This window comes from Myxocyprinus asiaticus, chromosome 50, assembly GCF_019703515.2.
Source record: "Myxocyprinus asiaticus isolate MX2 ecotype Aquarium Trade chromosome 50, UBuf_Myxa_2, whole genome shotgun sequence".
In the NCBI taxonomy this organism is placed as follows: domain Eukaryota; kingdom Metazoa; phylum Chordata; class Actinopteri; order Cypriniformes; family Catostomidae; genus Myxocyprinus; species Myxocyprinus asiaticus.
This window is the reverse complement of record NC_059393.1, coordinates 12,817,555-12,830,047: the sequence shown is the minus strand read 5'-3', so window position 1 is coordinate 12,830,047 and position 12,493 is coordinate 12,817,555. Positions and strand designations below refer to the sequence as shown.

Here is a 12,493-nt window from a genome sequence, read left to right as displayed (position 1 = left end):
CCATTGTACAGGGCCTTCGTTGTCGTACTGTATGTTGCGCTTCATCATGCACTACACATTCTCACACATTCATGAGACAGAGCCCAGAGAAGTCAGTGGCACATCTGGACAGTGTTGATGTATGGCTTCTCCTTTTCAATAGTAAAGCCTTAACTTGCATCTGTGGATGCAGTGGCAAATGGTGTTGACTGAGAAATGTTTACCAAAGTATTTCCGAGTATTCCCATGTCACGATATCCATTAAAGATGAATGGCTGTTTTTTAAGACAGTGACGTCTGAGGGATCGCAGATCACGTGCATTCAGGAGTGGTTTTCGTCTTGCCCTTTACACGCTGAGATTTGATCGGATTCCTTTAATCTTTTAACTATATTGTGCACTGTAGAGGGTGAAATGCCCAAAATCCTTCCAATTTCTTTTTGGGGAACATTGATCTCAAAGCACTGGATAATTTGCTGATGCATCTGTTGGCAAATTGGAGAGCCTCGACACATCCTTGCACTTGAAAGACTAGGCTTTTATTAGGGACTCTTTATATAATAAAACACGATCGCCTCACCTTTTTAACATCTCCTGATTCACATCATCTTGTTATTTCAACTCATCAAATTGTTGTTAGTCCTAAATTGCACCTGACTCAACTTAGATTTTATGTGTGTTGCAATCATCTGATTTTAAATTAGTGTATATATATATATATATATATATATATATATATATATATATAAAGGATGAATAGAAGCACAGGGTGAATAGAATTTACAAATCACTCTTTTTTGTTTTTATTAGCATTTTCCAGACTGTCCCAACATTTTCGGAATTGGGGTTGTATAAAATTGTTTAATTGTTATTATTTTTATTGTATTTAAAAAAAAAAAAAAATCTTATACTGTATACTTGCTTCTTTTGACTGTTCTATACATTATATTGTGTTTAGTTTGTATATTACGTTTATATTGTTATATTTATATACTTCAGAATGTTTGTTATTTGTATGTATATGTATTTACATGCGTATATACACGTGTATATACAGTACTATATATGTATGTATGTGTATTTACAGGATATTTATATTTATATATACACACACACATACATACATACACTACCGGTCAAAAGTTTTGAAACACTTGACTGAAATGTTTCTCATGATCTTAAAAATCTTTTGATCTGAAGGCGTATGCTTAAATGTTTGAAATGAGTTTTGTAGACAAAAATATAATTGTGCCAACATATTAATTTATTTCATTATAAAATAAAATTTTATAAAAATAAAAAAAGTTTTTGAAATTGATAACTTGGACCAAATAATAAAGAAAAGCAGCCAATAAGTGCCCAACATAGATGGGAACTCCTTCAATACTGTTTAAAAAGCATCCCAGATACTTCAAGAAGTTGGTTGAGAAAATGTCAAGAGTACATGTCTGCAAATTCTAGGCAAAGGGTGACTACTTTGAAGAAGCTAAAATATAACACAGTTTTGATTTATTTTGGATTTTGTTTAGTCACAACATAATTCCCATAGTTCCATTTATGTTATTCCATAGTTTTGATGACTTTACTATTATTCTAAAATGTGAAGAAACAAAACAAAAAAATACAGTATATGCGGTTAGGTGTCATAGATGTTAGGCGGAATTCCTTAGCCGCTATTAAATTTCATTGCATCTTTTTTTCATACAATGAAAGTAAAAGGTGACTTTAATTTTTTTATGAACTATCCATTTACACAGATCATTTGTTGAAAATATGAGGCTGTGGTAAATTTGGCCACAAGGGTTTACCAGAAGATTAAATTCTCAGTAACGGGAATGAACTATTGTTTGTTTGTTTGTTTGTTTTCATTTAATATGTGTAGAACTTGGAAGGAAAAATTGGAAGAGGCAGAGAGAAGGAAACGTGAGGAAACCAAAGAGCTGCAGGTAAGGAATTGGTTTGACATTTGCAGAAATCAATGATTGATTGATCGATGAGCTTTTTCAAATATTTCATGGCCGTCTTCTTTCTCTCTTCTCTAATCCTCTGTTTATTTGTTGTACCCCGTTCAGCGCGCCGGTGTCACCTTTAAGGTGGATAATCGGCTGCCTAACCTTGTGAACCTGAATGAGGATCCGCAGCTGTCAGAGATGCTGCTGTACATGATTAAAGAGGGTGACACCAAGGTCGGCAAGCTCAAGTCTGAGTCGGCCCACGACATCCAGCTGTCTGGTGCTCTTATTGCAGATAAACACTGGTGAGACGGATCGTGTTCACAGACTAGTACCCCTCCTTTTTCCAATTCAACAAATGATAGAAATATGTGCATCTAGAGGCTGCTGCCATTTTGAGTGTGCCAAAAATGAAAAAAATGAAAAAGTGTTTACCTTTTCTCATTACTTGTGTCTTCTGTTCTGACTTTCATTTTCAGTGTCATCTCCAATGTAAAAGGTACCATCAGCATTAAACCGATGCAGAACGCCAAGACCTTTCTGAATGGAAATCTTGTGTCTGAGTGCACTGTTCTCCACCACGTGAGTGAAGAATTACCCATGATGCTGCCATGTACTCACTTTTGTTCAGCTGGCTAATATAGAGCCATCAAAAATCATAATGGAAGTTACAGTACTTACTACTTCCTTTTAGGGAGACCGTGTGATTCTTGGAGGAGATCATTACTTTCGTTTCAACCACCCCGCTGAGGTTCAGAGCGGGAGGCGTGCGTCTTGTTGGAACAGTGGAGATGGTCAAAAGGATTTTGAGTTTGCCAAAAACGAGCTGCTGTCTGCCCAGAGAGCTCAGTGAGTACACACCCAAGAGATACTGATCCTCTGGGATCTCATATTTAATTTGCTTTGACAGAATTTGCCTAGAATGCAACAAAAAAGAAGCAGCCCTGACTTTTCACACAAAAATTATCTCATCATTTACTTACCTTCATGCCATCACAGATGTGTATGACTTTCTTTCATCTGCTAAACTCAAAACGAAAATGTTTAGAAGAATATCTCAGCTCTTTTGATCCATACAATGCAAGTGAATGGGTGCAAACATTTTGAAGCTCCAAAATCTACATCATCTATTTAATGGTTCATCAAATGCACTGAAAGTATGTGCTCTGAAAGTGTGCAAATTTGGATGCAGCTACTGACTTGGGATAATTATTACTTTTCTGTGTAGACTTGAAGCAGAAATCGAGGAGGCACGATTGAAGGCCAAAGAGGAGATGATGCAGGGTATTCAGGTGGCAAAAGAGATGGCACAGAAAGAGTTGAGCGAGCAGAAAATTCAATATGAGAACAAGATCAAAGCTCTGGAGAGAGAGCTGGTAAGTCAGTTCTATTAGGATGTATGGCAATACACTCACTGAGCACTTGGTCCTAATAAAGTTCCCGACATGGTCTTCTGCTTTTATAGCCCATCTGCCTCAAGGTTTGATGTGTTGTGCATTCTGAGATGCTATTCTGCTCACTACAATTGTAAAGAGGGGTTATCTGAGTTACCGTAGCCTTTCTGTCAGCTCGAACCAGTCTGACCATTCTCCGTTGACCCGTACGGGCATAATAAATGCGCTAACTGCTCCACATCCGAATTAGACGGTGGAGAAGCGAAAGCTTGTAGGTGCACTATCTGAGCCCTGCAGGGTTTGGAAAGCACCTTAGGCACATAGCCTTTTTGTGGTTTGATGGTGGCTTTTGAAAGCCCCGGACCAAATTCCGGACATGAACTGTCAGCGACAGTATATCACCAACCCAATTTACTGAGGCCAGAGCCAACAGCAGTGCAGTCTTTAAAGAGAGCACACGCAACTCAGCGTATTACAATGGTTCGACCGGTGAGCGCACTCAGCACCAGATTTAAGTCCCATGTTGGAACCGTAGCAGGGCGAAGGGGGTTCAAGCGCCTCGCTCACTTAAGGAACTTTATGGTCAATCATGTCTGCCTATAGATGAACCAGCCTCTGGGGCATGAAATGTCGATATGGTCAATACATAGACCTTAAGTATTGACGGAGTAAGACCTGTGTTCAACCGCTCTTGAAGAAAAGTAAGGATCTCCATTATGGAGCAATTCACTGGGTCTTTTTTGCGTGAAGAGCACCAATCCGCAAATGCACACAACATTTTCGTGCATAGAGGCGTCTCTTAGACGGTACTCTAGCTTGCAAAATGGTGTTCCTAATAGACTGAGCCAGTTCCATGTCGTGCGCTGTGCTCTGTTCAGGGGATATACGTGTAGGTTCCACAGCTCCGGTTGGGGATGCCAAATTGTGCCCTGCACTCGAGAGCGCAGATCCCTCCTCAGCACTATTTCCCACGGAGGGCCGCCTAATATCTCCATAATTTCTGGAAACCATGGCTGGTTGGGCCATTTTGGCGCAACCAACGGAACCATTTCCTTGTCCTCTCGGACCTTGCTGATGACAGAGTGGAGGAGATGTACTGAGGGAAATGCATATTTGCGTTTTGTCTGCCACTTGTGAGCCAAGGTGTCCACTCCCAGCGTGGCTTGGGACATGGAGTACTAAAGAGGGCAGTGGGCTGTCTCTGCAGAGGCAAATAGTTCGACTTCCGTTTTGCCAAACATTTCCAAAATCGAACCATCGAGGACAAAACGCTGTTGAAGCAAGGCGATCTGCGTGCAAATTGGATCGAATACCCGTGTTTTAGCACCCAATCTGACATGCCCCTGAGCACCCGCCATAAGTTCACTTAACCGGATAGCGGGCACTTTATATTTGACTCTAATTGTGATAGCGCACCGCTCACCATTGGGAAGTGGTTGTGCACTGTATGTGAAATGGGGAAGCAAGGGAAAATCTCAAGAATGGCCTGAGCCAAAGTTAATAAGTAGATGAATGTATGGTTTATGAGCATGCAAACATAAGAGAGAGAGTTGTTTCCATTGTGAAACAACATTAACGGTTGAGAACGCTTACACCCTCATGATTGATTACAGCAGCAGCCAGTCGTGTGCTTGGCACTCTCGGTCAAACCGAGGCAGATCGCATGCTTGGTTACAGCAGTGCGTGCACAGTGAGAAGCGGTACTCGTGAAACTTCTCATTCATAAACAAACTAAAAGACCTTGTACATGTACCGACCGATTGAATGAGAGGGGCATGTTTTTCACTTCAGCATCAGCATGTGAGTCTACCTTGTTCATCACAGAGAGAAAAGGGCAGAAGAGCTATTAATGTGTAGAAGTGACTGATATTTATACATGTTAAGGGACTTTCACATTCTGCTCTGCCGAATACATTGAAGTCTATGAAGTGACGCGTTAGCGCAACCTTGGCTCCAACTTCACACCAAAGTGTTTTTCTCACACACTCGTAAATTTGCCCCTGTATGATGCTTACTGCAACGCTTGTCATGTGCAAAGCGCTGCTTGATGCTGGCATTGAGTGGAGCGTGGACGCCTTGACTCAACTCGTGTGAAATGCACTTTACAATGACGAAAGGACATTATTGAAACTCAAAATTGTTATTATTATTATGCAATTATTGTTGTCTTTTCTGATTACATTCATGCTCAGCCGTTTAAATACTGTAGGAAAATGATACAGTAAATCTTCTTTGTTCTTATAATGCTTAAACATTCTACTGAAGTCAATAGATTTGACATGCAAATTTTAATAGAGAAGGTAATGACGTTATTGATACGCATTATTATTATTATTAGACTATTATTGTTTCTTTTTGGATGAAAAGTCATGCTCGGCAGTTCACAAACTGAACGGTAATTATAGATCTGCTTTGTTCTTGTAGTGCTTAAGATTTCAGTCGTGAACATCTCAAAATGATTCAATGACTCGCTCATAGCACATAAGCCGCTCATTTGTCACTACCTAGTGGCATCTCCAGAAGTGGTCACTAAACTAATCAGGAATGAAACTGAACAAATTTATGAAACAGAAGCAAGCCATACCAAAATACCCTTTATTTTGCAGCTAATTCTACACAACTGTGCAGATAATTTTCTATACTTGAATCATTAAAATAGCTTAAGTTGGTGCTTTTAGCTTATTCTTTAAAAAAAATAACCCCGGAAAACATGTCCGTGGATCAGTGGATGTCTTAACTTTTTCGACCCTCATGAGTTTGCATCCCTGTGAGTTATAAACTTTAGACAATGATGACAGTCGGACCACTGATTTTGAAAAAAAAAATAATAATAATTCATACTGGGTTGGTAACATGGTGAATCGGCCTTAATACCTCAGGATGTGAATTCATTTTCAATAATTCAATGATCGGAGTCAGCTTATACCGTGGTTACAAAATATAGTATGCGGAAAACACGGAATCTAGTCGTAAAAATGGCATGAACAATAAACCGCAGAATATCATGGAATATGACCTATTTGGATGAAAGTGAATGTTTGAATGTGCAATTAATCAAATAAAAATGTTGTCCTAGTGTGATAAACAAAAAAAACTCTCTGAATTAATTGAATAAATAAATAATCTGCAAGTGATGTGCACTTCAAAATGAATGTGTAGAGCCAGCCGCTCATACAGTGAAAACACCTCATCATGATCATCATGCTTGTGTGAGATGACTGAGATAGAGAGCACTCTGAAGTGTGCAGCACATACAGACTATGAATTTATTTTATTTAATCACAGCTTTACGGGGATTAATAATCACACTAGGCCATGGAGAAAACTGCTTATCTGGAGGTGAGAAACTACCGTCAGAAACACAAAGAAACGCCAAAATAAAAGCTCTATTTAAATGGACGCGTGTTTTATCTTAAATATTACACTTGTTGGGTGCATAAAATGTCCTGGAAATTTGTGCCTTAAAAAGAGTAATCCTGTGAGTAAACTCTAGAGGCTGTTGTGCGTGAAAATCCCAAGAGATCAGCAGTTACAAAAATACTCAAACCAGCCTGACTGGCACCAACAATCATGCCACTGTTGACGTCACTTAATCACATTTTTTCCCCATACTGATGGTTGATATGAATATTATCTGAAGCTCCTGACCCATATCTGCATGATTTTATGCATTGCACTGCTGCCACACGATTGGCTGAATAGATAATCGCATGAATAAGTAGATGTTCAGTTGTTCCTAATAAAGTGCTCAGTGAGTGTATATTGCATGTCGTCTTGTGTGCAAAGGAAGTAAAGTAAAGAGCAATTAAAGGAATGTTCTGTGTTCAATACAGGTTGAGCTCTATTGAAAACATATGTGGCATAATGTTGATAACCATTATTTTTTTATTTTTTTTTTACTCATCCCTTTCTTTCTTTAAAGGGATAGTTCACCCAAAAATGAAAATTCTCATATCATTTATTCACCCTCATGCCATCCCAGATGTGTATGACTTTCTTTCTTCTGCAGAACACAAATTAAGATATTTTAAGAATATTTCAGCTCTGTAGGTCCATACAATGCAAGTGAATTGTAACCAGAACTTTGACGCTCCAAAAAGGTCACAAATGCAGCAGAAAAGTAATCCATACGACTCCAGTGGTTCAGTCCATGTCTTATGAAGTGATATGATAGGTGTGGATTAGAAACGGATCAATATTTTTACCATAAATCTCCACTTTCACATTATTCTTTTGTTTTTTTCAGCAATTCACATTCTTAATGCATATCGACACCTACTGGTACAGCCGGGGCTGGTCAATAGTGGAGATTTATAGTAACAAAGGACTTAAATATTTATATGTTTCTCATCCACACCTATCATATAGCTTCTTAAGACATGTATTTAACCACTGAAGTCGTCTGGATTACTTTTATGCCTTTATGTGCTTTTTGGAGTTTCAAGGTTCTGGTCACCATTCACTTGCACTATACGTACCTACAGAGCTGAAATATTCTTCTAAAAATTTTCATTTGTGTTTAGCAGAAAAAAGAAAGTCATACACATCTGGGATGTAAATAATGAGAGAATTTAAATTTTGGGGTGAACTATGCCTTTAACTTATGTTGAAGTTTTTTGAACACTTGACTTGTCCATTGTTTCTCAGGAGGAGGAGAGTGAAATGAAAAGAAAACAGGAGCTGGATAAACTGAGGGTTGTCAGCCAGATAGAGCAACTTCAGACAGCAAAGACTGTACTGGAACAGGAAGTAAACACCCATAAGAAGCGCCTGCAGATTGAGGCCTGTGCCACTAGACAGGTGCAGCGTGATTAAAAAACATGACACCAATATTGATCCTATTTACTTAATTGCTATATGTGCCTGGTTTTATTGTGTGCGATTGATCATTCACAGAAGTCTTAAGAGGGAAAAAAAGTTTTGTTTTCATAATCTTTCATCAATTTGCAATAGCCTAACTTTCTTCGCATCGGCAATGACTTTTCTGCTGATGTAACCACCAAGATTGGGCAGGCAGGGGAAAAATAATATTATAGCCTACTTTTCACTATCCAGTCAAATCCTGATGGATAATATGTGTTTAAAAAAAAAAAAAAAAGCTGATCCTGTCTTTTCTACTAACAACTTTTAACAACATTTTGCATGTCTTTGTGTCTCATAGGCCTTGGCTGATCATGATATCCGGCATGCTAAAATTGTAGAAGCCCTTGAGGCAGAGAAGAGGAAGATTGCAGAAGATCTTGCTCAGTTTGAGAGGAAACGTGCTCTCAAGGTGAACCAGACCCCTAAAACAGGTACATAAATGCTATCTATCTATCTATCTGTCCGTCCGTCCGTCCAGCCATCCGGGCATTGATATAGATTTCCCTATTCAATTCAGATTCACAAGCTTTCCATTTCGATTCATATGGGTTTATTTCAGTTATAATGTCCCTTTTGCTTACACATAAAAGTACTAGGTTCATTAGGAAAATATAATTTTACTAATTATATTTTATTACTTTTTCATCATTTTTGTCACATTTTGGCTTTTTAAAAATGAACAAATAAATGTATTCAATCAATAAATAAGATATTATATTTCATATATTATTTTTTACATATTTATTGTTAAATTGCATAATTTGTTCTATTTACAAGTATTTACACTGATTTGTTGAACATGTGCTAAAACGGGTACTGTCTCTTTAACAAAAAACTGCATTTCTGTAAACAGCACTTTTAAATGAGCGCATGTTAACTAGAGAGGACTCTAGTGGCTTTACCTCATCTGTGCCATGCATGATTAGAATCAAATGTTTTTTTATAGTTGTTTTTGATCATCAACTGACTGTAGAGAACAGGTAGGGTATTAAAAGAGACATTATTCAATGACAAATGGGTCACGTGGATCTTGTCGTTGAACACACATTACACAGAACAACTTTTACACTCAACACGCTGTGAAAGGATCTCGCTGCTGAACACTTCACGACTAAACTACACAATTACTGGTGCGTGAAATGTAAACATTTACCAGCCAGTTGCCAAATATACAGGTGCATCTCAATAAATTAGAATGTCGTGGAAAAGTTCATTTATTTCAGTAATTCAACTCAAATTGTGAAACTCGGGTATTAAATAAATTCAATGCACACAGACTGAAGTAGTTTAAGTCTTTGGTTCTTTTAATTGTGATGATTTTGGCTCACATTTAACAAAAACCCACCAATTCACCATCTCAAAAAATTTGAATATGGTGACATGCCAATCAGCTAATCAACTCAAAACACCTGCAAAGGTTTCCTGAGCCTTCAAAATGGTCTCTCAGTTTGGTTCACTAGGCTACACAATCATGGGGAAGACTGCTGATCTGACAGTTGTCCAAAAGACAATCATTGACACCCTTCACAAGGAGGGTAAGCCACAAACATTCATTGCGAAAGAAACTGGCTGTTCACAGAGTGCTGTATCCAAGCATGTTAACAGAAAGTTGAGTGGAAGGAAAAAGTGTGGAAGAAAAAGATGCACAACCAACCGAGAGAACCGCAGCCTTATGAGGATTGTCAAGCAAAATCAATTCAAGAATTTGGGTGAACTTCACAAGGAATGGACTGAGGCTGGGATCAAGGCATCAAGAGCCACCACACACAGACGTGTCAAGGAATTTGGCTACAGTTGTCGTATTCCTCTTGTTAAGCCACTCCTGAACCACAGACAACGTCAGAAGCGTCTTGGCTAAGGAGAAGAAGAACTGGACTGTTGCCCAGTGGTCCAAAGTCCTCTTTTCAGATGAGAGCAAGTTTTGTATTTCATTTGGAAACCAAGGTGCTAGAGTCTGGAGGAAGGGTGGAGAAGCTTATAGCCCAAGTTGCTTGAAGTCCAGTGTTAAGTTTCCACAGTCTGTGATGATTTGGGGTGCAATGTCATCTGCTGGTGTTGGTCCATTGTGTTTTTTGAAAACCAAAGTCACTGCACCCGTTTACCAAGAAATTTTGGAGCACTTCATGCTTCCTTCTGCTGGCCAGCTTTTTAAAGATGCTGATTTCATTTTCCAGCAGGATTTGGCACCTGCCCACACTGCCAAAAGCACCAAAAGTTGGTTAAATGACCATGGTGTTGGTGTGCTTGACTGGCCAGCAAACTCACCAGACCTGAACCCCATAGAGAATCTATGGGGTATTGTCAAGAGGAAAATGAGAAACAAGAGACCAAAAAATGCAGATGAGCTGAAGGCCACTGTCAAAGAAACCTGGGCTTCCATACCACCTCAGCAGTGCCACAAACTGATCACCTCCATGCCACGCCGAATTGAGGCAGTAATTAAAGCAAAAGGAGCCCCTACCAAGTATTGAGTACATATACAGTAAATGAACATACTTTCCAGAAGGCCAACAATTCACTAAAAATGTTTTTTTTATTGGTCTTATGATGTATTCTAATTTTTTGAGATAGTGAATTGGTGGGTTTTTGTTAAATGTGAGCAAAATCATCACAATTAAAAGAACCAAAGACTTAAACTACTTCAGTCTGTGTGCACTGAATTTATTTAATACCCGAGTTTCACAATTTGAGTTGAATTACTGAAATAAATGAACTTTTCCACGACATTCTAATTTATTGAGATGCACCTGTATATATAGTCGCATTGTGTGAAATTAGGTTGCAAATGCGAGTGAGTTCCTCTCATTGTAGTAGAGGGTTGCATTGAGTGAAAATTGCAATTAACTGGAAAAAATTTTTTACCCACCCCTACAGTCTGTCTATCTATCTATTGTATATATCTACAGTGTATGTACACTGATCAGCCACAACATTAAAACCACCTGCCTAATATTGTGTAGCCCCCCCCTCGTGCTGCCAAAACAGCACCAACCCACATCTCAGAATAGCATTCTTCTCACCACAGTTGTACAGAGCGGTTATCCGAGTTACCGTAGATTTTGTCAGTTCAAACCAGTCTGGCCATTCTCCGTTGACCTCTCTCATCAAAAAGGCATTTCCATTCACAGAACTGCCGCTCACTGGATGTTTTTTGTTTTTGGCACCATTCGGAGTAAATTCTTGAGACTGTTGTGTGTGAAAATCCCAGAAGATCAGCAGTTATAGAAATACTCAAACCAGCCCATCTGGCACCAACAATCATCCATGCAATTATCTAATCAGCCAATCGTGTGGCAGCAGTGCAGTGCATAAAATCATGCAGATAAGGGTCAGGAGCTTCAGTTAATGTTCACATCAACCATCAGAATGGGGAAAAAATGTGATCTCAGTGATTTGGACCATGGTATGATTGTTGGTGCCAGACGGGCTGGTTTGAGTATTTCTGTAACTGCTGATCTCGTGGGATTTTCATACACAACAGTCTCTAGAATGTACTCCGAATGGTGCCAAAAACAAAAAACATCCAGTGAGCGGCAGTTCTGTGGACGGAAATGCCTTGTTAATGAGACAGTCTACATTAACTCGGATAACTGCTCTGTACAATTGGTGAGAAGAATATAATCTCAGAATGCTATTCTGAGATGCGGGTTGGTGTTGTTTTGGCAGTACAAGGGGGACCTGCACAATATTAGGCAGGTGGTTTTAATGTTTTGGCTGATCGGTGTAGGCTATATATAAATATTTTTTAAAAAGTTGTGTATTTTAAGACTGCCTTTTTAAGAGTAATGTCTTTTTTTTTTTTTTTTAATCTGTCTTTTGCCTCACAATGTTTGCAGCCTATCCACAGTGGGATGCCATGAAGCTCTCTTTGATGATGGAAGAAGCAAACAAAATCAGTGCCAACCTCCGGAAACACACAATCTTCAGCAGGTGCATTTTAGGGTCTGTTCAGACTAAAGATCGACCGATAGTTGATTTTGCATATACAGATAACTAAGGTGGTGGAAAAGGCCTGATTATTCAGCCAATAATTTTGAAACGCAATGTATGTACTGATGAGGCACGTTTCTATATTTTGGTAGTCACATTTTTCTTTGCATACCTTTGCTTCAATTTAGAACACTTGATTTACTAATCAAAATAACAAAATTGAAGTGAGGACAAAAGTATGGAAAAATATTGTCAGTGATGACAGATTTAGATCCCTACAAGGTGTCAGTGATTGTTTTTATTTCACCTCTAGAGGACACTGTTATACTGTAGAATAAAGCCGTTCTAGATTTTTGCCTATAACTGATAGTTCCAA

The 12,493-nt window shown here is 38.7% G+C and overlaps 1 protein-coding gene across 1 annotated transcript in view; it reads left to right on the top strand.

Annotated features, from left to right (window-relative positions):
• LOC127439271 (kinesin-like protein KIF14) overlaps positions 1 to 12,493 on the top strand; it is a 33,560-nt gene that overhangs the window by 7,414 nt on the left and 13,653 nt on the right. Inside the window, exons 12-19 of the mRNA XM_051695485.1 lie at positions 1,861 to 1,924; positions 2,051 to 2,235; positions 2,410 to 2,512; positions 2,625 to 2,779; positions 3,159 to 3,306; positions 7,972 to 8,124; positions 8,486 to 8,618; positions 12,024 to 12,117. Of these exons, the coding sequence (XP_051551445.1) occupies positions 1,861 to 1,924; positions 2,051 to 2,235; positions 2,410 to 2,512; positions 2,625 to 2,779; positions 3,159 to 3,306; positions 7,972 to 8,124; positions 8,486 to 8,618; positions 12,024 to 12,117 (1,035 nt within the window). The remainder of the gene's footprint in view (positions 1 to 1,860; positions 1,925 to 2,050; positions 2,236 to 2,409; positions 2,513 to 2,624; positions 2,780 to 3,158; positions 3,307 to 7,971; positions 8,125 to 8,485; positions 8,619 to 12,023; positions 12,118 to 12,493) is intronic.